Below are 25,326 nucleotides of genomic sequence, written 5' to 3' on the forward strand. Positions count from 1 at the left end.
ATTTGTGATGGTTTAGTGCCGGCGTTCATAGGTGCTCGCAAACAGCACTTGCCCCGACAGTCTGTTCAGGCTATACGGGGGACCTTTGTCTTTGTGATGGTTTAGTGCCGGCGTTCATAGGTGCTCGCTAACAGCACTTGCCCCGACAGTCTGTTCAGGCTATACGGGGGGCCTTTGTCTTTGTGATGGTTTAGTGCCGGCCTTCATAGGTGCTCGCAAACAGCATTTGCCCCGACAGTCTGTTCAGGCTATACGGGGGACCTTTGTCTTTGTGATGGTTTAGTTCCGGCGTTCATAGGTGCTCGCTAACAGCACTTGTCCCGACAGTCTGTTCAGGCTATACGGGGGACCTTTGTCTTTGTGATGGTTTAGTTCCGGCGTTCATAGGTGCTCGCTAACAGCACTAGCCCCGACAGTCTGTTCAGGCTATACGGGGGACCTTTGTCTTTGTGATGGTTTAGTGCCGGCGTTCATAGGTGCTCGCAAACAGCACTTGCCCCGACAGTCTGTCCAGGCTATACGGGGGACCTTTGTCTTTGTGATGGTTTAGTGCCGGCGTTCATAGGTGCTCGCTAACAGCACTTGCCCCGACAGTCTGTTCAGGCTATGCGGGGGACCTTCGCAAGGTGCGGCTTGTATTTGGCTGCCGCTATCAATTTCCGCATAATAAGTTCGCCGCCTTCGTTGAGCTATCGTTAGTGGCCAGGTCGCGTCTGAAAAAAGTTTCATAGCTCAGTGGGCCATACCTGGTAAAAACATACAGTAAAACATTGGACACTGGATTCATAGGGTTGTGTAAAAATCTAAACATTTTCATAATCGATTAATAATTACCGGTTGCTCATGCCAGGAAACGATGATCGTTTAATCGACTGTTAGTGATGAAATAGACCGATTGGTTTGGCAGGTTTGAATGGACAAACCGCAAAGCGGCATAAGTCATCACGTGGTTTGTTTGCCCTCATTTCTCAGGTAAAGGTGCAACCCTATAACATGATCTGCTTGCTAGCGCATGCCACTGCTGATGAAAGGGCCTACGCTAGTTGGAGTTCTGGGGCGTATACGGCCTCGTCTTCCACGCTGACCACTTTAAACTAGACTATTTTTTATTTTACCATGACCACACGTTCAATGAAGTGGCTTATCATGTGGAAATGTATAGCAGCCAAATACTCTAAACGCATGTTTCTACTAGTGGAGGGAAAAACCTGAAGACCCGGAGCAAAATCCACGCGACCACGGGGAGAACATGAAAACTCCAAATATACAGGAGTCAGGGTCGGGATGGAACTCTCCCCATTACTTTAACCGCGGCGCAAGCAGATGGCATCAAACCGGTGACTTCAAACACAATCGCGATTTAACTATGAATGTTGGGAGCACATCGGAATAAAAATTCAGCAACAACGTTCGTTTAGAAATAAATCGTCACTTTATTTTGTAACAATAAAGAACACATTAAGCACATGAGTGCAACGAAGCGTTGATTCGCATTGTTTTCATGGAGGTACAGCACATTTTTAAGAAAACCATTTTCTTTTTATCAATGGGGTTCATGGTTTGCATCAGCTAAGAGGGCAGTTTAATGTAAATCCCAATTTAGTCAACCCTCAAACGGCACTTTGAAAATGGCCTTTTCCACTGTTAGGTCACAATTAACGTATAAAAAAAGCTATAAGCAAAATTAATCTTGCAAGGCGATAATATTTACACACATGTTGGACATATTCTTAGGTTTTTTTTCGGTAAAGTCACGTGATTTTACCGAAAAAAACCTAAGAACATGTTGGACAGTTTTGTAAATGAGAAAAGAAAACAAGTATACACAGACGGTTAAACTTATTCCAAGTTTTAGAAGCATCTGAAAAGTAGTGATTAGATACATGTAAAATTGTTAACCGCAAAATTATACAATAAACAATAGTTTGTATATACCACGCTGCAGAACACATACAGTGGTTTTCGAGTCAAGTCTTGGGTTTACCATGGCCTTGTAGAATTCCCCCGACGATATCTACAACTCAAGGTCTCGTGGAATAGAGAAGGTTGTCTTTTTCCAATATTTGCAAAACGACAAAAGGTGCAAAACTACACAATGAAGTTAACAGAAGTGCTGCCAGAGTTAATGAGAAAAGGCAGAGTGGGCTGCAAGTTGGTAATTATTTTAAAAGTAACTTTAGTACAGAACTCCGGTTGTATAAAATTCTGGAAATGCAGCAGAAATCCCACGAATCTGCAGAAACCAAATGTTTTTGTTGTTGCAAAATAATAGTATAAATCGAACTTTAACTGCGAGCTTCAAAGTGAACCCTGCCCACATCTGCGGGTTGTGGTATGTCGCCCACGGTGCGTTTACAATCCGCTGCGGCGCGCTGCGGATTACGGGGCATTCGCAGACCGACGATCCGTGAATTACAGGGTTTGTGCGGATTGGAGCGCGGATGTTTAAAATTTCTACTGTACTAATATCGGAGAAACCTTTACGGATGAATTTTTTTATAACTTCAGTATGGCGATGCGAAAAAGGTAAAATGGGATTTGTTATTGCTTATCTGCCATGCCCAAGTTGGAAAAACAAAAATACGTGAGAACATTATAAAAAAAAAAGTGAGAATATTCAACAATTCTGATAATCAAAATCATCAATTACCATTGTCAAATCACAGCCAGACGAAGTGTTCTTTGTGTTAAAACAAGTGACCAAAATTCCAGGCACTACTATTTCTTAATTCTGCATGCTTACGATCTGTTAAGTGAACTCAGAATTCCTGCTGTCAACAGGTCTCCCTTTTGCTTGGATAGTCCAAGCCTCCTTAGGGTTCTCAGGGCAATTAAGCAAGTTCAAAAGTGGACGGGGTAACGATATTCAACATGTTCACCCTTTCCCATTCCGATGACAAACATTTCCTTAATTATATTTTCTTCCGATTTCATTAGAAAAACAAAAAATAACTATCGGTATATCTTCAGGTTGGAAGACATACCAAGGCATGTGGCACAATTTGGTGCCAGCTATCATAGAGTGCGGTTGTGTCGCTACAGTTCTCTGCGGTGAGTACAATGTGTTTAAAAACAACGGCGCTATGCCTCCATGATTCAGAGGTGAACGGGACCCATCCTGCAACTTGCAGACATCTTGGAATGGGAAAGGGTTAATTACCAAACCCTGAAATACCAACATGTAAGACAACATAATAGCACACATGATTTCATCTTCAAACATTGCAACAAAACCACTTACAGTTACATCTGCACTTAGGAAATTTGTACAATGTAAACAGAAAGTAAGTTACACAAAACATCCATCAAGTAATTACGCACAACTGTAGTAAATAACGTGAAACATAAAAAATAAACATATTCTTTGGTTCTTTCGGTCAAGTCACGTAGATAGAAAAATAATAATAAATGTAGTGAATAAAAATAAAATAGAAATAATTAAAAAACACTAATGTAGACTGTAGCCTGGTTCTTAATCGGAGTGTATTGGAAATCTATAATGTGGACTGTAGGCTGATTGTTAAGCTGGGTGAGTATACTGGCAGTCTATAATGTAGACTGTAGCCTGGTTCTTAACCTTGTTGAGTGTACTGGCAGTCTATAATGTAGACTGTAGCCTGGTTCTTAACCTGAGTGAGTGCACTGGCAGTCTATAATGTAGACTTATTCTGGTTCTTTCAGTAGTAAAAAAATTAAATAAAAATAAAAACCACGACGTTTCGATCGCAACACAAGCGGTCGTCATCAGGAAAAGGGGGGTTAGCCTCTCAAGGCAAACTGTTTTTAAAGGTTTAGAGATGGGCGTAGCCCAAGTGTGTCAGCAGCATGGGCGGGGCAGCTAATGTTAATGTGCGGCTCTTTACGGGCTGCTTCTTGACGATGAGTACGTATGTACTCAGATGCATTGCGGCTCTTGAAATACTGAATTTTGTACCGAATTGGAAAGAAATGGCTCTTCTTGTTATTTTGGTTGCCGACCCCTGGTCTACACCAAAGGGCCACCAGGCAATCATTGCACCTCGCTCCACACACCCACACTGCTGACGGTGGAGGTTGATAAGAAAACAACGGCGCTCTGCCTATTTTTTTTATTAACTTTATTTCTTATTTTTTATATCTACGTGACTTTACCAAAATAACCAAAGAATATTAATTCGTGCAGTCACGAAAGTTTTAAGTAAAAAAATAACCGTTTTGGTATTGTCACTTAACTGTAATGGAAATTAACAAGTATACACACTTTTACAAAATGCCCCTTGAAACAGTTTAAAAAACATAGGTAATGTAAAACCATCGCGGTTAAGGAGTTTGAAAGTTTAGAATGTTTTTAGTGCATGCAGCTTGATAAGATGCAAGAGACAGATCAAGTAAAGACTGGGTGCATTAATTTAACATGTGGTAGGCTTTCACGACAGTCGGGTGGTGGCGGGTTTAATGACACATTTATATTTACGTGGTCTAACCCAAAAAAAACTATATTATGGGTGCATTAGTGTTGATGCTTCAGCACTAAGCTATCCCCAGAACATGAATTTGCACAAGATACCTGGCCAGAACCCATGAATATATCAATTCGGAGTCACAGTTATTAAAGTGCCAGACAGCACAATCATTTTCATAATAAAGGTTTTTGGGTTAGATCGCGTAAGTATAAATGTGTCGTACCCCTAAACCAAAAAACCTTTGTTGTGAATAATATTGGTCGCGAAAGGCTACGTGTTAAAAAGCACAATGTTTGACAAGAGAGTCCCCCCGTTCAAGGCCAATTGCGCGTGGGAACGTTGCATTCAATTGTCATTTGTAACTTTGCGTCTTCACTCGCCATTACCTAAAACATAGTACCAACACAATTTAGTGGAATTTGGGCTGGTAAATGGTTGTTTTAATTCAAAACTATGGGTCCAAGGAATCCCCCAAGGTAGGTTTCCCTTGTGACCTTGGTATCAAGATCAACAACATAATTAGGAGAGAGGCGTTGCCTATGGCAAGTGTGGTGAACATTGGAAACATCAGCACAAAGTGGAAAGGGTGGTCTTCCAAAGTATACGGCGAGGTGGAGTAACATTGTTCTATTCGACGGCATGTGTTTTTATGGCTATCTTCAGTGCAGGTACACAGAGTGCCTAGCTAGCATGATCAGTGCAGGTTAAAAATACACTTAAAAGACATATTTGAAAAACCTTCGTCAGGTATGTCATTACATAATCGACATTCATCTGAACCATTACAAAACTCCACGTGCAATTTTCATTGCTCAACATCATGTGCACAAGTGCACACTTTACATAAATATTAATAAAGCATGTTTAATGCTTTGAATGTATACCTTTTTTTAATTTAACTCGCACTGCCCATGCATTTGTGCCAGATACATAACCGGGGTCGAGGGTGGTGTTGGGGGGGGGGGGCCTGATGACATCATCGCGACGCAAGGAACCCGGCCCAGCACTGTGGGATGCGGGTGACATCACCACACAAATGTAAGCGGCGAGGTTACCACCGCACACTTACCAGCCCAGTGTGCCAGCCAGCCAGCCAAACTTTGTTTTATATCAGTACAGTAATACCTCGGTTAACGAAGCCTCTGGGAACGAAGCTTCTTTATCACGAAGTTGACCGTGGAGGGCCCCTATCCGGCCCCCTATATTTGTAAAAATCGACAAAAAATGAATACCTTCAGAAATCATGCAAAGCGATTCAAAAGAGTAAAACTAATTTAAATGCTGCACACGCCCTCTCACCACGGCCAAGCGGAGTTTGTTTAGTGGCCAATCGGCAAAGAGCGTCGCGAATCTTCCCTCACTTGGCCCAATCAGCGGCGCGCTTCCCCCGGTCTTCCCTCTCCTGCCCGCCACTGCTCGAGCTCCTTGTGTTGTTAGTAAAATGCGATCGTGTTTTATGCAGTGGTAAAACAATTTGACTACCCCCAATTTTGTCATCTAAACGACCGTCTAGTGCTAGTGGCCTTGCTGGGCAAAAGGTGCAGCGTAAATCCATTCTCTTTGGAAACTAAAATGCAGATCACAAGGAGGGCAGAGGCAGGAGAGATGACAAGCGATATGGCTCGTTCATTAGGGTTGGCGCAGTACACCTTAAAAGACCACTTTAAACCAAGCAGAAAAAGTGAAGACTATTGTTGTTCTACCCTTCTCCTGGAACGCAACCCCACGTATGCATGTTGAACTTCTTTCGCACCGTACGTAGCCAACCGTGCTAATCGGAGCTGTTATATCTACCTCTGGTGAAGAAGTTTCTGATAACAAAGTGATATGATGGAACGCATCTCCTTCGTTAACCGATGTATTACAGTATCGCATCATTAATGAGAGCATCATCCATCCACTCACAACTGAAAATACCTATTATGTAAAGGTAATAAAAAGCAGATTTGTCAATGATCGATTTAGGCTAAGGTGAAACCACTGCTGGAAAAAAGCATTCCCGAGCCAACAAATCTCATGATCCTGTGATGTGATAGTTCAGTTGGCATCTAATCGTTATTATAATAATTCCGCAAGATAAGAATGCAAGCACCGAATTACGTGTGGAATAGTCGCCATTTTTTTTAAATCAATCGTGTAAGTTGCAGCTACGACAATGCTTCAATCACCACGGCATTTTAAAACCGGAATAGATTATTGAACAGAATCGCGATGGTAGATTACATCGCAAGGGGCGGATGATCGTCACACCCCTACTAATCAGTGCAGACGTTACACTTGCTTGTAATTGTATACAAGAGATGGTGTAAGTAAAAGTATTTTTTATTTTACCAGGTAAGGCCCACCGAGCTATATAGCTCTTTTTCAGAAGCAACCTGGAGAAAAATCCACGTGACCACGGGGAGAGACACGCAAACTCCAAATATACAGCAGGCGTCAGGGTCGGGATTGAACCCACGACCTCCTGCATATCAGGTGAGAGAGTTAACATCTTGCCACTGTGGCGCCCAAATGTTGGAGGACGGTGGACATTAGTGCTGTCGCTCACTGAACAAGCACAAATAACAGAAAATAAGGTTTGAACGTTCCCTACGTCAAGTATTCAAAAAAACATGCTCCTGTGCAACACTGCTGCACACTAAGCAAACCTTGCAGCTGTTCTGAAGAGTGGCCCATTTTATTAACACCCCGTTGGACGCTTCTTTAAGAAATAAACTTGGAACATCACCTCGTAATGCGCAACTGTGTTAAGTGCAAGCAGAAAGATCGGCCATTGTATTTCTGCGTTTGTTGTAACCCCAAATTTACAAACGAGCGGAGGGAAATGGCACGAGCACATCTCGTTGTGTTTTCAAGACACCCCCCCCCCCACCCCCAAAATATTTCTTTAGTTGGTAAACCTTCAAATATATTCCGGGAGGCAAATCTTCATTCAGATCAAAACACATTCATGTCAACGCATCGCGATTAAACAAGCCACAACATGAAATAATCCTCAAGCTACTACTCCGTTTCTCTCTCTTTGCTTTATCATCCGTCAATTTAGTTCACCTTGTAATGTTCTGCCAAGCAGTACGTTGTCAGCAGCAAGCAGATAAACGGTTAATGGAACATTTTCATCACAATATTGTGCGTTGTATTTTTCTATAAAATTAAAGTCAAAAGCCATGATGTACTGTAAATGTAAGCATGTTAATTATATAAATCCCCTTGGCACATTGTTTTCAGTGAGAGCCCTGGCAACATGGTATGGTAAAATCATTAACCATTTGCCTTCTACTATGTTATAAATCAACACTTTATGTATCTTCAAATATTTCCAGCCACATTTGCAATGCATACAATGTAACACATATACACATGTATATGCTATACTTAAGTCTTCCAAAAAAAAACTAGGGAACATAGCATGCTTATTAGTTAGGCCAGCTGTTAGTAAAAAAAAAGTGCTTTAGTATAAAATGTATCAAAAATTTTACCTATTATAATATCAAAATTTAATGGAAAAAACCCCATAACTTATCAATCAAGTACAAGTAGTTTGAAAATGAATTTTAAGTTCACTATCAGTAGTAAAATAGTCAAATTCAAGTTTGTTTTCCTCTAGGAGTTTATAGAGACTGGGACATTATATTTTACGACAGTAATCATATTAGGAATCTGTTGATATCTGTCGGTAAAAATATAGTCGCTGATTGGCCATCTGGTCATGAGGCCAGTCGACAGACGAGGAGGTGGGGGAGGGCGTGGTGGGATTAAACCGTCGAGTTTTTAAGCACTGTCATACAACCGTGTAAAAATCCAATAAAAGTTCCTCGTGTCTCTCCGACTGCGACTAAATGACAGTTTTGGCAGCAATGTATCTGCTCCTGCAGGGAAAAAAAAGAATTCGTGGCAACCTGCCACAGACTCGGCGTTTCCTACTCGCGCTCGCACACCCCCGCAGGCACTGACAGAAGGCAACGTTCTTTCTGCAAGCCCCAGCCGTCCCCAAAATCTGACAATTTTTGTGACCACGTCGAACAAAACGAGCATTTCAACAAGAGAAATGTCTCGCGCCTTGAAGGTTGAACCACCGATAGAAATCCTTTTAAAGGCAATCTGTCTAATCGGACAAATTAACACACACCTTCACGACTCATCACATCACAATATCCGGAAAGAGGATACCTTTTCTAAGTGCTTTCTGTTTTCCTTTGTTTGCTCCGGATGCGATTCGTCCCTTCATTGCGAAACACACACGCTTCGCTCCCCTATCGCCGCCGATTCACCATCCTGCCGTGAAGCGATTCACCCATTGGTAGCCTGTCAAGGTCGCAAAGCCGTTGCGAAGCAGCGATAGGCCAGTGTCGCGAAGGAGCGTCAGCGGCGGAGCCAGCGCTTCTCCAGGCAGCCGACGACGCCCAGCGCGCCGCCGAGACAGAAGCGAACGAAATTGTCCCCGACCAGCGGCCCCACCGCAAAGAGGCCACAGCCGACCCCCTGCGCCCCGTCCTCTCCTCCGTCTTCACCGTCGTCCCCTCCGTCGCCGTAGCCGCCGTCGTCGCCGCCGCGGGCCCAGCCGTCGACGCGGCGCGGCGCTCGCTCGCACTCGTACGTGAACGGGTGCACGTCGAGCGGGTTGTGGCGGCAGCTGACGGCGCGCGACGGGTCCATGGCGAGCGAGCGGCCCGCGCACGCCAGAAACGATAGGTCCGGGTTGGAGCCGATGAGGACCAGCGCCATCGACACGGGCAGCACGCGCAGCTCGCCCGCCGGGCCCTGCAGGAGCACCTTCCGGTCGGGCCGGAATTCGAGGACACGGTGCCTGCGGGTGGCGGGAACGCCGCGTACGTTACGTCACGGGGCGACAACGACCGGCGCCAAGGGCGGCGTTGGCGTCGCGGGCAAACCGGGTCTGGGCAGGGGCGGTGCTGTAATGCGAAGCTCCCTGGTCTCGCGCTCGGCTTTCATACCGCAGACCTCATTATTTATTTAAGTACTTAGTCTTAACAGGATTCTCATTTAAGACTCGCGGCCGCCCAGATATGACATTGCCGTCGATACCGACACAATCCACAAACACGCACACGATAAGGACGGCTGCCATCCACCACCAAGTGGCGGTGGCATCACTGTAGCGCTTGTTGTGCCAGGATAGGAGCTCTGAGCACACGTGCACACAAAAGCACGCGTACCCATAGCATTGTCATGATTTGGAGGTGCAAATTTTCTTCAAGAATTAGTTATCATTTAAAAAGTGTGGTGAAGTGGCTTGCAGCGTGTAAAGGAACCAATGACGTAAAACATATGCAGATCTAAAAAAAATAGATTCTTGCATGTCCAATAATCGAGTTGACTCAATAAAGATGTATCCCTTCACACCTCATATCAAGACAACTTTCCCCTTAAGTTGTATAGAATTTTGGGACAAGTGCAGTTAGTCGGCATCAATTACGGCTCACGTAGCGCAGTTATGGCTATTGCCATGACCTTTGACTTCCGAGCACTTAAGTGTACACATTACACCGGGTACTCATTTATGACTGCGTTCACCTTGGGAAGGCCCTGAACCGGTTCAGATAATCGCCACTTGTACGCAAGATGTGGCCAAGAATTGAACTCGGGTCACCGGGTTCATGCAGCAGTGCGCTGACCAATATGCTACCACCCCCCCTTATAAATACACAGACACATCAACACCACACACACACACACCCTCTCCCATCGCACCTGGGCAGGCTGGCGTATCCATTGTAGGACGTGTCGCTCTCCCCCATCATGTGATGCACCTTGTGGTACTCCGGGTAGAGCATCTTGGGCAGCTGGTTGAAGATGAGCGCGGGGTCGGTGACGGCGCGCCGGAAGGCGTGCTGCACGGGCGCCGCGTGGTGCCGCGCGGCCAGCACCGCGTCCGCCGCCGTCAGCCCCGCACCCACCACCAGCAGCGGCTCGGACTCGCGTCCCACCTCGCCCCGGGCCACCGCCCGCTCCAGAGCCGCCGGCGCGTGCTGCACGAACGGCAGCCCCTCGCCGGGCACGCCGAGCCGCGCCGGCGAGTCCGTGCCGCCCGTTGCGAGCACCACGGCGGCGGCGCGCAGCCGGAAGCACCGCAGCCGCCCTCCACCGCCGCCGCTCACCGCCAGGTGGTGGCCCCGCACCTCCCAGCGCGCCGGGCCGATGCCGTTCGCGGAGGACGCGGACGAGGGATGGAGGGGCGACGCGGACGGGGAGGACGACGACGATGACGGGCGGATAAATTCGGGGTCGCGCAGCCGGTGCACAGAGGTGACGGTGACGCCGCTCACGAAGCTCTGCTGCAGGCCCTTGCACTTGACGTAGTGGCGGTAGTAGCGGGCCACGTCCGCCGTCGTTGCTCGGTCATTGCGCAGGTGCCTGCACAATTGTGGTGCGAGTGCAAAGTACGACACACTTTACTCAAGCAGCTGCTAGACTGCGGACACATCTACTCTCATCGTTATAGCCCCTTCCCTCCCCACCGTCAAGTCCACTGCTATGCAAGGGACTCGTCCTACGTCACGTGGCCCGTGGGGGTAAATTTGACGCTGCTTCACCACAATGGTGAATGTACATCGGTGAAGATGGGGCAACATTTAGGAGCATACTGCAGTACAACAATGGACTTTTCTGCGATGCTGCCTGCTGACAGCGTAGCTATGCCGCAGCCTATGGCACCTTGTTTTAAGTGTGGTCGGTCACCCATTTGGAGCATGAGCCAGGCTCATACCTGCTTGGCTTTCCGAGATCTGATGAGATGGGGAGCATTGCAGGTGATTTGGTCATAAGAATCAAAAATTGGTTTCACTTTCCAGATTTTTCTCATTTTTCGCCTGCACTTTCCAGTGCAAAGCAATGCAAGGAGGCGACTAATGGTAGTGAGCATTACCCACAGATGGATTTCCCACCTGAAGGGAAACGGCAAATCTTATAGTGCTAGTACACAGCCTTCACCTAATGGTAGCTGTGCACCAGCATTTAAAAATGGCACAAACTGATTTTACTTCTACACTTTGGGTTGCCTCCAATAGGGAAAAAACACTACGAACTCAGCACAACCCTCCTGTCGTGCTAATGAGGTTTGCCATTTTACCAAACTGCTGGAAGGAAATACTATGTATGCAGATCACAAACTGGAGTGCTAGACTCAATCAATAAATGCTGATCGAGCATTGGGACCTAGCAGCTACTAAAGCATGCGTTGGCTCTTTCGTTGTTTCAATCAATAATTCGACTGTCATCCGGAGGCTTATGTCGCCATCCGGATTAGCTGTACCCATATTGGCTAACGTCTGGTGAACACAAAATTGTGCACAGCAAACGGCCGACGCGGGCACTGGCCCGCTCTGCCACGTCAGCTCGTCCCACGACCAGCACGCCAATCGGGCGCGAGTCATCGGCGGCGTTTTGGGTGTTGTTGGCACGGGCCCCATTTGGCACGGGTGTGGGGCAACTATCTCTATGGCCATAGAAAGAAGGGGCTTGCCAAAAGATCATCGAGGACATAAATAACGTGCCGTGTCAAATTCAAAACAGGAGACCGTTGCATCATTTGATCTCATGAAATTCTTTCATGAATACGGGGCAAAGTCATGTTTAACCGGGCTGTTAGCTGCGCTATCCACAAAACACGCGGGCTTCGGGAAGGTAGGGTTAGGGTTACGCAAACCCTATGTATTCCCGCGTTGGAACTCGCAACGTTAATTCAGCATTCATTTGTGGCATTACAAAACCCAGGTAGGCGGAACCCATTGGTGTCGAGCGGTTGCGTCGTGTCTAAAGCAACGCGTGATTTCCTGCATCGAGGTTGGCTCAAGTTCAATCAGAGTGCCAGCAACACGTAACCTGCCATTGGTGTGTTTGCGCAGCAAAGCCTCATTGAGAGTCACAACACCTGTTTGGTAGGATAGTTTTGATGTGGCCAATTAGTTTGTGTTTTTGAAAGTCAGTGGAAATCAAAGAGTACCCAGAGAAAACCCACACATAGGAGTGGATAGGAAGCTACATACATACATACAGACATGTATGTGGCTTCTTAACCTACCTGTTAAACTGCCTCCTGCATGTAATGGCTGCCAGAGGTGTATGTGCATTAATGCATGTGTACATGTGCGCACATCTTTATACAAGGTGTGTGTGTGTTGAGAAAAGAAACACGAAATACATTACAGGGCAGCAACTGCTCTCCAGCAATTATGGGGGAAGAGGTTTGATGCTCACAACAGGCAACATCAGATGGCCAAGTCAAAGCAATGGAGAATGTACTCGATGCATCTACTGGTCGTCCTAATCAGCTGACATTACATTCAGGTACATCCTGGCATCCTTCCAGGAAGCCTTTCGCCACTTCACATGGTCTCAAAGTACACAGAAGCCATTGTTAAATAATTGCCAGCTTCTGGTAAATGGCGGCTGCAGCTCTTGTAGGAACGTGGAGGTCCTCACCTGCGTTGCTCTCGAATCCAGTCCTTGAAGGGCAAATCCGGCAGCTCCATCCAGTTGCCGAGGCTTAGCGTCTGCATGGACGTGTCCATTGCCTTATAACAAGAACAAAGCAATAACGACATTACTATCGTTAGAGCTGGCACGACTGGATGACCGGGTTGATAAATCAAATAACAAGTATAATTGTCCGTAAGAGGCAAGACTTTTCTTTGCAATGTGTTTGTCGAGTAATTATACCGATAAGAATAAGAGAAATTGATAACTGTTCAAGAATCTGCACAGTAATAAATTATTTAAATAATCAATATAGCCTGGCACAAAAAGGGTGTTAGTTGTGGGCATAACGGTGATCACAATATAGTGGCAGAGTGAGTGTTAATGTAGCGGTTCCCGCAGAGAATGATTTCCAAGAGCCGAGTTCAGGTGGTGCAATTCAATGGCAATTGCTAGGTGCAATTGGGTATTTGTCTAACACCATAGGTTGTCAGGCTAAATATCAGCAGATAGTGCAATGTGGTCAGAGCCAGCACTGTGGAAGCAATGGTCTATTTTATAGTGCTTTAGAGCGGACTTTCACCACGGTCAAAGTGCATGGAGATTTAATTTTTCAACTCGATTGGTGGGCCTTGAACTGGCCGTGGCATTTCCACATTCCTATTGTCATGCCCAGTCCATCTGTAGGAAGATACCTGTGCACTTGATTAACCACTGGTTTTGACAACCGGTCTTTACATTTATTTCTCTTCCCCTCCCCACCAATGTATTACAATTGCGTTACTGGAATGATGGAATGTGAGGAAGAATAATTTTGGAAATCTCTCAGAGGAGGGCGGCCTCTGAGCCACACAACAGCTGTGGAACACATGTTTCAATCGAGTTGTCGCGAAAAAAGACGTCAAATGGCCTTTTTATCCCTTTACCCAGTAGTGGGGCAAATACGTAATACACTGTGTCATGAGAATGTCTGACAGAAGATGGTAAAACTGATATTTTCAGAAATGGAATTTAGCCAAATACAGTACAAAAACAAATTGAATGTGTGGGTTTATTCATGCCATCATTGGCATCGACTTGCTACACTTGAGATGGCAGTATACTCTTAGGTGGCTATTCGGATATGAACCCAGGATCTCAGCAGTGCCAGCTCAGCTCTCTGATCTCTGAGCCATCCAGCCTCTTCTGTTTTGAATGTTTAATGTGAAAAGTGACATTTATCTGCGGAGGCAGACACGACCAAAGTCAACTTAAAGTGCTTACTTAGCTTGTATTTCCTTGGCAACAAACTCTGCTCTTTTAATCTACGTTCTCGGCATCTACACACAAGCGTGCAGTCTTCTCTGGGAGGGTAAAATAAGTCAGGTGGCGGCCACCTCTGCGAAAAGCGGAAAGTGAATAACTCCCGATACAAAAAACTCAGCACAAACTCGTTCTACAGATAACACGCTTTATCACCGTGAGACTGGAGCAGTGGTTGTGTGGGGAGGTGGGGTGGGTGGGAGAGGGATGCAGGGTGAGAAAGGGGGGTAATCTGCGTACGTTCCACGCGCCTCCCGGTGCTCCCTTGCCGAGCACCACGTGCGGGATGGCGCGGTGCGGCTCTGGCTCCCAGCGGATCGGCGAGGGCAGGTCGGCTCCGCAGTCGGCGTCCGGGTGGAGCAGCGAGTCGAGCAGGAGGGCCACAGGGTTGGCGGAGCGCCCCTCGAGTCCCTCGCACAGGTACTCCAGGTCCTGTCCACGGAGAAACGAGCGCCGTCAGCCCGTCGTGCCAACGAGTACCCACGTGCATAAACGGAACGGCCACTTAAGCCTCACTTGGAGTGTGAGGTTTACGCGCGGCGAAATTCGCTAGGCTGAGATTTTTGGCGTACTTCATTTTATTTGTTTTGCTTTTGTCATTTAGGTGACGCAGGTTACCCTTGCAAATGCGACTACCCTGATCACTTGAGTTCCCATCTGGTTAAATAAAATAAACTGGAAATGTAGAATCTATGGAACAGTGGTTGGCGCACTGCGCTACAAACCCGGTGACCGGATTTCAAATGCCAGCCACGGCTAACATTGTGGTGAGATATGATGATCAAACAACCCCCATGATGGACATCACGGGGAGGCTTTCATCAAGCAGTGTATTGACAAATGGCTGTAGGTTTCAAAAAATAAAAATTTAAGTGAACTGGCAACTAATCGGGGTTAAGGAGGAGCATAGGAGGCAGAGCCAAGGGCTCTGAAGTAATCGTCACACACACCGTGTAACCCTTACATTAAGTTGAACTTAGGTGGTCTGAACATGTACGGCATAACCCAAGGCACACGGTATTCACAAAAATCCAGTGTGAACCCACCCTCAGTGTCCACGTGTTCTTTTTTGTGTGTGTTTAGGTTGCTGCCCTTATCCCGCACCTCCGATTAGCACGGTTTGTTACGCACGGTGTGAAATAAGTTCAATGTACATATGTATCACATAATGGAATGACCCCTAACAATGGCACTACAGAAGCACTTGTGGAGTCACTTCAGTTCGCGTCTCTCTCTCAACACTGGATGGTCCTCCCCCAGGCTATGCAAAGAGTAGTTTACCTTGCACCATCAGTCACGAATGCGATACCCATCAAAGCTGGCATCAGCCAAATTACATAAAAAAACATTACTTCACGTAAATATTATGTTTACCCTTTATGTTCGCGAAGCTAGTGAATGGACCTTTCAAATTACGCTGGCTACAAAATATTTGGTTCATACAAAATTACTTGTGGAATTAAAGCCAGGTTTTGAAAGAGGAAGTTAAAAGTTCTGGGTCAATTACTTGACAAGAGGCATCAGCTGCCTCACATCCAACCACCACACCAGGGGAGAAGGGTTAAAGTAGAACTTTTAAAATAGTTACCCACTTATAATATAAAACAATTCTAATTCCAAAATGTGCACATGTTCGTCAAATCTGGCAGCGGTCTGTTTATTTTGTCTGCAAATGCTGAACACAGGAGACTAGAAAGATACAAATATAGGCAGACTGATGGGCTTCTAGAATTACAGCTGAAAGGTCAGGGTGTACTGGGCTAAAGAGGATTGTGAAGTGAGAACGTTCCAGGTCTCATGCCAGACACAGCGGGATTAGAGCAGGAATGTGCCGCAATTTGGGTCAAAGCGAGGGAGCCGACTGTTGATTGACACGGGGTCACAGCCAGATGAACTCTTCTGGCTGGCAAACCACACGGCCACAGTGTGCGTAAGGAATGTTAAAACATTGTTGGAAAAAATTTAGTTAAAAAATTACGGAAATTTTTGTTATAAAAAACCCAATGCCAAATGCTTGGCTTTAGGTAGCTGCGCAAACCAATTGCAAAAAGATGCCAAGTTATAAGGCTGGATTTTGGTGGAAGATTTTGACAGTTATATTGGCATTTGTACATTACAGGATGCACAGGGGATGGAAAGAATGGAAGGGTTGTTGGAAAAATGGACAGGGAAAACACGGAATGTGAGAAACATATGGGCTTATGAGTGGAAAATGCAATTCATGAAAAATATCACTTATAATCCACTTTGCTGCAATTTTACCTCATTATACAAAATAATAAAATCCACAATGTTCTTTGCAAATTAATTTAAATGCACAGTTTACAGCAAAGAACATAATGGAAGAAAATTACTGTAACATTACCATAAAATAACTATTTACATTTTGCTTTAATTATACGGTTTTAAGAGCAGACTCTTAAGCCTGTAACTTAGCTGGTGTAATTTTCTACCACTACCACTTTATAAGTACAAACTTCTCCTTTTCGATGTTCATAACATTCAATGTGTGCGATCGATGACAGGAATGACAATGGTGATGACAACGACAATGGTGATGACAACGACAATGACGATGCAACTGCTGCTGTAGCTGCTGCCGAAGATGATAGTAATACAACTGTTGCTCCTGCTGCAATTGTTGTTGACGCTGCCACTGCTGCCTATGATAAGACTGCACACAACAAGGATATTCACCTGCTCCAATATGGACGTGTGCAAGTTCTCCTCCAGTTTCATCTGCAGAATGTGATTGGGATGAGGAGGGGCTCCCTCCGAGAGGTATGGCCGGTATCCAGAGAGCAGGTATGACAGGCAGATTCCAGACGGACCGTTGCCTGCCCGGGGGACAAAGATGGACAAGGATGGAGGCGTGTGTGAGCGCGCACCCGTAAAACACGCGAGGCGACGCGTGCCGTTACGTGTGAAGGCGCGCGCAGCGTGTGCTGTGCGTCCACCACTCATGAAGGAGCGTCGCTTGCACAACGCACAGCACAGACACAACACCGTGACGGCACTGTGGCACGCTGTGGACATTTTTTATCACGTTTATACGTGGCATTTTAAACACAAGTAAACAACGTTCATATACTCTATTGTACACAGTTGAGGGATGCTGCCGCAGTGGTACAATAGTCAACACACTGGACTTGCAATACAGAGGCTGCCGGTTCGATTTGATCTTCCAGCGTGGCATTTGAAACAATGAGGCAAATTTATTCTGTGCACCCAGCAGTATAAATGGGTACCCCAGTTTTTTGATTGGCAGGTAGCGTACGGTGTGGGTCAAGTGTGGACACTCGCACCTCTACAGTCATTTTACCAGCGAAAAAAAGAGCAGGAAGGCAAAAATACCCTCTCCTCGAGAGGGGCCCTTTAGAGCTCCCGCAAGTTGAGGCCCTTCAGCCAACAGTGGCATGAGCAGGCAATTTCTGGGCTGAACCTTTTATTTTTGGCAGAATACAATATAAAACACTGGCTGCACGCACTGAAAAGTGAAAACACCACACCGTCGCACAAACGCGCACAAGGAGCCTGCTCGCAAAGAGACACAGCTGGACATTCATCGGCACGCACAAAGCCGGCAACGAGCATCATGAATGAACAAGTGAGAGGCATCGCCCATGATTACGCTTCCCTCCCCACGATCTCGACTCCCTCGCTCGCCCACATTACTCACCGATGACCACGACGGGAACCGTGACGGAGCCATCATCGGGCAGAAACCCAATCTGCTCGTGCGACATTGTGAAGCTGCTGCCGCCGCTGTTGCTACTAAAGGAACAGCCCACAGCGAATGCTTCCACAGCTGTCTCCTCTCCGACAGCAGCTCCGTCTCTCTCTCCCCCTCCCGCGCTCTCTCCCTCTTCTCCCCCTTCTCTTTATGCGTTCTCTCAGCCGGCAAGGTCACAGACACTTGATGAGGCAAGAGTTTCCTTTCTGGCTCCTCTTGTAAGTGTTTCCTCCTCTGCAAGGCATCGCAGTAATGCACGAGGTTAACAGGCGCAGGGAAACGAATCAGACGCTCAAGTCATCTGGGCGGTTTTCTCCCTCTCTGTGGACAAAGCAATACGAGAACGAAAAAACACCAGTTTTGTCTAAAACAAATTACAGAATACAGCGCCGCATATCACAGTAACTGGGGACTGAAGTATAGGTGGATATGTGAAAATGTCGCATAGGTGAGTATCCATAAGAAAGAGAAGTTACATGGCGTACAAAAGGCTTACTGGAGACAAATTAAGTGTGCAAGCTTCTTTAAACGTGGGGAAATGCTTTTCCTGTACTGTACCTTTCGAAGTGAGCAAATCTACATGTGAATAAGAAACACATTTCCACACATATGAAAAGGTCAGATTTGTCACCTGCAGAAATTGATTTGCACCGTGCACACATACTACACTGGTGGTTAATAGGTCAGAGCTAATATGTATGTCAGGGTGGCTATGTGATGCACGGATAAGTGACATTACTGTATTATTACATTATATTTGACAGACAAAAAATGTGTCATGATTTTTAAAGCTGTCTATCACATCCTGAAGTAGACCAGATGCTCTAAGGCATTACACATATTTATATACATTTATTAAAAGTATCTCTAAATAACTAGCACAACGAAACATGATTTCTATTGCTCATATAGGAAAACGTTACAAAGATTTGTTACAAAGACTTATTTGCATATTTAGCAAAATCCTTTTTTTACATAATTTGTGTGGACGTGGGGGGTCAATCCACAAGTACATGGAGGAAAACCCAAACTTTCTCACAAACCGTGCACAGAAATAGCTTCTCGACAGATTGTTTGCTCTCGACAGCCACCAGTTTTCTTTTCGCAATGCAATGTTTTCTTGTAATCAATTAAAAACAAAAACACACCACGATAATCATTTGTTTTTTTCAATAGCGCCCTATGCACTGGGGCGTCTCATAGCGCTTTGCAACACACGTGTTCCTGTGCGCACAGGGTGTGAGCTCAGCACTTGGTCAGTACAGCATTAGTCTGCCAGTAGGGGGGCAATGATTGCTCTATATTATCCCAAGCATTGCATGTTCCAAAATAGTATGTGCATATTAAATTGTAAAAACCTGAGCTCAATGCAGCATGAAAAACAATTAGCTCAAAATAATCCGAAAAGGAAAATACTAAAAACTAACCACCTGACATTGTCCACCCGATTGCTTTAAAAAGGTGACTCTAAAATGCACTTCCTAGCATTTCCGCACAATTTTTTTCTCTCCCAATATCCGAAGGCGACCAAGTTTAAGAAGAATGCTTTGGCATTCCTGTCCACAGCTGAACCCGGAAGTTGCCTAAAAATAGAACGCAGCCACCTTCCTGGGCAAGTCCCATGTGTGGACTCGGGTTTTAGTGCACAGACAGACCCACGCAACTCGCCACCACGTACAAGTGTAAACAAGCAAGCACACACACCCACACACGCGCGTACACACGGCAAGCGCACGCACTTGTCCGTCCACGCAGCTGCAAACACTACCTCTGAAAGTTTCCTGCCTCTGGAAGTTTCCTCGTGAGTTCGGTCTTAATTTGGCAACTGCAAAGGGCCTCCAGTCGATATGGACTTGAGCTTAATAGGCACCAACCTGCATGTTAAATGCTTGTCACAGCCGCAATTTAAAATCAAACATTCTGTATAGCAGCAGCACTAAAACATTTCAAAAATATTGTGTCTGCATTGTTGTTTCTTTTATGTCAAGCAGACTTGTGAGACTGGTTAGAAACCATAAACTGGTTAAGCGCCGTGGGAAAGCAATTCGCGCTCTTAAATGCGTTTGCGAATCACCGAATGCATTTCTAAGTAGTCGTGCTTCAGGGTATTAACAGCGTTGGGTTTATTATTTGAAGGACAAGAGGATATGTCAGGTTAAATTAAAAAATTTGAGTCTTTTTTTTGTTCTATGTTTGCACAAAAAAATATCACTAAGCTGCACTGAGACATTTGGCTGGCCAAGGACAAAGGCCAACCGACCATTCATTCCGTTACGCTTTTCCAATACGTGCACGCTGAAGTGGCTTCGTACAAACGTCGAGGGTAAATTATTATAACGCCAAAAACAACGCGCCATTGAACGCACAACTGCAGTCGTACCGCAATTAGTAACAGAGAGAGAGAAAGAAGAGAAAATCCCACAGCGATGAAACTCCGGCTGCCGCTGCACGCCATGCTGCAGAGAGGAAGCTCTGTGCTCATCACTGGGCACAGACACAGAGTGGGGATTGTGTGGAAGAGAGCGTGGGCGGCGTGGGAGGGCTCCATCACCGAGAATAACCCGCGGTGCCGGGGCGATTGGTGGCCCCAGTGTTATTTAAACACGCGCAATCACCGCACCACCGGGTTCAACCCTGGGTGACGAGGTGTTTCGCCCGTTTTGCAATCAGGTAATTTCGAGCGGTTTCACACACTTTCTTTTCCAGAGGTCAAGAATTAATGCTGGAAAATATATGCATTGGATTCACGAGTTGCCAAACGTTCGTTCTTCGCTCACTTTCATTTTTTTACGTGGCAGTGCCTCCATTATCAAGAATAAATTTGGGAAACAGCCGAAGAAATTTGTTTGGGTCATTGTCAAGATTTGAAAATCTGGCTTTTTGTCTTTCAGAAGTAAAATTTCCTATTGGCTATAACATCTTGACAATGAAAGAGCTCATGGTTACAGTATACTAATTTATAGCCTTTTTTCAATCCGCTGTTGGATAAAGGATTTCCCACATGGTGTCGTTATGAGGCTTTTTTGATCTCACATGTCGAGCAGAACGGGTTGGTGATGGTAGTGCGCTTACGAGCGATTCAGTCTTCACCTGCCAGCGATGTTGGCTGTGGCCCGGAGTTCAACTCGGGTCACAAGATTCATGGCGCAGTGGAGAATAACCACGGTATCATTGCCCTCCCCGGTTATACAATATCAACCCAAATATAACACAGCAGTCCACATGACTGGCCCTGCATAATATATTACAAATATACGGGTACACCACAGACTCTGCCGCATGTGGGGGGGGGGGAAGTGTGAGCTCCCCCCTTCTTCAAACACATCTGAAGGGCGAAGAGCTCCCTCCAGTGGGGCATTTCCGCCAGCAATGGTGTGAGCAAGCGATTGCAGTGGTTCACCTTGTCCTGTTAATCTGCAGCAAATATGGCTGGAAAGTCCTGCATTGCTTATGCGTGACGAGACAAGAGAAGATTTCTCTGCAATCTCAAGACGGTTCCACGACAGGTTTGGTGCTCAATGCTCTGGCAACCACTGCGGATCGCACATGGCACGGCTCCACGCTCGCAGTGCAAAGTGCCCAGGCAGTCACAACCACGCCGGTGAAAACGCGCCGACGCAAATGCTTGCAGCAACCCAATGCTGCACATACACACACCTGACAGAATCAACCTAAGCTAGCGAGGGCAATGAGAAAAAAAGTAGGAGCCATGTACCGTGGGTGCCAAACTGTTAAACACATACGTGCGTCGAAAAAGGGGCTGGATGACACCTCCAGACTTTGGAGAAATTAATAATCTCTGTGACACACCGCCCACCATACCCGAACCAACCAGAATTCTGCAGCGCATGGATTGCATTGCCAGATGCCATGGATGCACGCGCACAGACCCGCAGCGCGGCCGAGTATCTGGTGACATGCGGATGAGCACATGCGTGTGCGTCCCAACGTAGTAGTGAGTGAAGCATTTGCTGCACGTACGCACTGTATGGGAAACCGCAGCTTACCCTGGAGGGCTGGAGGGGCGATTCGCGGTAACTCAGCTGTGTCAGATGTGCAGTAGCTCTTCGCAGCAAGGAAAAAACAGATTCCCGTTACTCATTACTTAAAATACAATCCCAAAATAATAATAATAAAACAATATCTTTCCGTGTGACTCATCCAACACGTGGTGACCTTAATAAGTTAAGGGCTTAATCCCAAGCATAATTAAACGAATCACAAGAGACATTGCTCAATGGAGGTGGCTTGTGTAGTAAAATCTAGGTCGGACGCAGATTAGGCTTTTTATACTCAACACCAATTTGCATAGTCTTGTTAAGTGCCATTGCTGGCTTAATAATAGTACAAAAAATGTAATCTGTTGGTATTCGCGCCATTCCATTCTTACACGGCAAAGCTATCACGAAAGACCTACGGTTTACTTTAGACATGTGTTCTGCTCTGCTGGAATGGCAACCACTGCAGTCAGGCAGACCTAGTGTCAGTGAGTGATAAAGACACCGATCCAAGTTGAAATCCATACCAAAAATAAACCAGTGAACACCCAATGTAGTCTCTTGGCATCGTATACACACAGATGACCTCGCCCGAGTGAGTGAATTATTTAAATTCCCATCATGTTCCAGAAGAACTACAATGCTGGAATTGGGCACAAGCACAATATAATCTTATAACTTGACAAAATCTACAAATAGTTTGAATTTGGTTCACGCAGAAAGAATGGCGCATAGGTTTGAATGAGATATAAACTGGTTTAGGTCTTCTGCTAAATCCTGAAAAAAACACAATCTCCATCATCAGCGAATCGAGTAATTCACCTCCTGTTATGATGCTGAAGCTGACAGAAAGCGAATGAAGCCTGTTGCAAGCTACGAGTATGCACATGAAAAGCATGCAGTGATGCCTAGAGAGAAAGAGTAGAACATGGATCAACAAATGCGCATCAGAAATCATATTGCCTGCGAGAGAAAGTAGGTCGGCATGGACTCGCCACCGATGGTCACTCATGGATAAGAATTTCGGGACATCAATTTCGTAGCGTAGTGCTAGTCACTGCGTGACACCGCTCCACCCATTGTCAATAATCAGCACCACGCCTGTGACCTCACAGATTCCCATTGCAGTGTTTCCCAACCTCCAGGACCCACGGTCGTCCCCCGCCACATGAGGGTTCGCATCTCCTCTATTCACATGCAAATGCTCACGCCAATAAGTCCATGAATTAGGCCCTGCTGCTTTACACTGCCGCCGGTTGTTTTGGCTGACGCTTACAGACAAACCGGCGTTGCGAAGGCTGGAGTGCTTTGCGTCGGAATTGCCCAACTCTGCCATCAGCAACGGGCGATCAATCCTCGCCTTGCACCACCCGCGGGGTTGGGGATGGTGTTCGGTTAGCATGAAACCCCGCTCCTTCGCTGTGGTAAATGAGGACGCTAAGCTCCTTAACCGACCTATTACCCACTCCCCACCACGCCCTCTCAAGGCCAATTTTTTTTGCCCGACTGCAGAGAACCCTGCAACCTAGCGCCATCCATCAGAGCCGACACAAAACATCACAGTCAGACTTTGTGGTAATCACAAAAGACTTAGTGAATAACTTAGAGTCCGGACCAGTCACATTAACAGCATGCTTGATATATATGCATGTCTAAACATGCATGATTACGCAGCCTGACCTAGTCGGTAGGCAATGAAGGAGAATGCTGGATGGGTTGAGGTTCAATAAAGGATGGAGGTATGACAAATTATAGGAGAGTTTTAGTTGATCCTGGAAACTTGGATGTGCCTCTATGGTACGCGGCGGCCTCCTCAGCACAACATTCGATTGTGTGATTATGAAATTAATGAGTTCATTTAGTCACGGTGTTTTTGTATTACTACTAGAACACATGACATGGAAACAATGACACCACTTTGTAGCAGCATTTGAATTTGGCTCAAAATGTCCCTCGCTTGCCCGGTGACTAGACGTATTTCTTAAAACGATTAAATAAAAAAATCAATCAGACTTTGCAGCTAATGTATTCGAGTTCTGTCTCGATTGCCAAGTTTGTAAATAAAAGAATCGAGATGAAGTCTGGAATGAAGGTAAAGGGTGGGACAGGAAGTTTGATGATTGGCGAAAGGTCCATGGCACTGCAAGGCAAAAGTGCAGATGTACACACAGATAAACGAGCACTAAACAACCATAAAAGATTAACACAACTATTAATTAGCTCGTGATCTTGACACTACGCCCTGTGGTTACGAAACCAAAATTGTGTGGAGACGCGCTACATTCTTCCACAGCACAAAGCTGCAAGGCAGCTTTTTACGCCTACCTACAACGTTTTTCACTCGTACGGATATCGGACATCAATGCGCATCCAGTATACGTGGCAAAATAAATGAATGCACACTAATTTTATCGAATGTAACACGGCAAAGTTGAGCGATAATGCAGCGCATTGAGCCATGGTGTCAAGAAGAAGAAAGTTGAGAAAGATCTCGTCCAACCAGTTATAACCGTGACTTGTGGCAGGATGTTGAAGTATACTCTTAGTTCTTTCGGTAAAGTCATGTAGGTAAAAAATGATATAAAAATTAATAAAAATCAAACAATAAAAAATCACGACGTTTCGGAGGCAACACAAGTCTCCGTCATCAGGTGGGACCGTCACAGCCAGATTTGCTGCATCAAGTGAGGCAAGGATTCAAGATGTAAGCCCTTAAAAGCAAGTTGAGGGGGGAGGAGAGGGGGGGGGGAGCTTATCAGAATGTGGTAGCCAATGAATGGAACGTGACTTTACCGAAAGAACTAAGAGTATGAATCCTTGCAGTCACGAAAGCTTCAAATCTAGGATGTTGAAGCTTAAGCATAGCGTGACCACGCCGTGGGACATCCCTTTACTTGCATTCTTTTCAATGAAGGATGTGAATTTAGCAACAAAAATAAGTCTGGTTAGTCACCTGGCAGGTAGGCTAAAATGTGGCAGGACTGGAGGAGTTGCAAAGATCTAACAGTGGGCACTAACGGGACATGCACGAATTGCTCAGCTGTCGAGACACAAATGAATGCCCGGCTGTCTCTCAGAACAGACTGTACTGGAAATAAATACATAGCCCAGGCAGTACGGAGGCCACCGGGCACATTAAAGCTAGCCTCTAATTCAGTTGCTAGGCTCTTGGCCAGATCCATGCAATTTCCACTTTCATAATTAGCTGTTTCCTCACTTGAAAAACACTTTCAAATGCTGAGCTAAGTCATGGAGCATTCAGTCACGTATTAATGCGATTTATGCAATGCAAAGTTTTATAACGCCACTGTAGACGGTGCATAGGCGACCCCGGGTGCTATATACACACACAGATGCCGTAATACAGCAAATTATAAATTGGTCACTCGTTAATAGAATCTGCCAAACGTTCCAA

At 45.9% G+C, this 25,326-nt stretch overlaps 1 protein-coding gene across 6 annotated transcripts in view; it reads right to left on the reverse strand.

Moving 5' to 3' along the window:
- Positions 1-3,868: 3,868 nt before the first annotated feature.
- Positions 3,869-25,326, reverse strand: part of LOC133350865 (oxidative stress-induced growth inhibitor 1-like) — a 36,461-nt gene continuing 15,003 nt past the window's right edge. For 3 of the 6 annotated variants that reach the window (XM_061565673.1, XM_061565668.1, XM_061565672.1), the window contains exons 2-7: positions 17,860-18,147; positions 16,878-17,017; positions 14,421-14,612; positions 12,885-12,976; positions 10,155-10,817; positions 3,869-9,249 (exon numbers count right to left, since the gene is read on the reverse strand). In XM_061565673.1, coding sequence (XP_061421657.1) covers positions 8,805-9,249; positions 10,155-10,817; positions 12,885-12,976; positions 14,421-14,612; positions 16,878-17,017; positions 17,860-17,926 — 1,599 coding nt within the window. In that variant the 5' untranslated portion in view covers positions 17,927-18,147 and the 3' untranslated portion in view covers positions 3,869-8,804. Of the gene's footprint in view, positions 9,250-10,154; positions 10,818-12,884; positions 12,977-14,420; positions 14,613-16,877; positions 17,018-17,859; positions 18,148-21,920; positions 21,979-25,326 lie in introns of all 6 variants that reach the window. The other 3 variants (XM_061565669.1, XM_061565670.1, XM_061565671.1) reach the window with 2 other exon arrangements.

Source organism: Lethenteron reissneri, chromosome 35 (assembly GCF_015708825.2).
Source record: "Lethenteron reissneri isolate LAM-NWPU_2019-01 chromosome 35, ASM1570882v1, whole genome shotgun sequence".
Lineage (NCBI taxonomy): Eukaryota > Metazoa > Chordata > Hyperoartia > Petromyzontiformes > Petromyzontidae > Lethenteron > Lethenteron reissneri.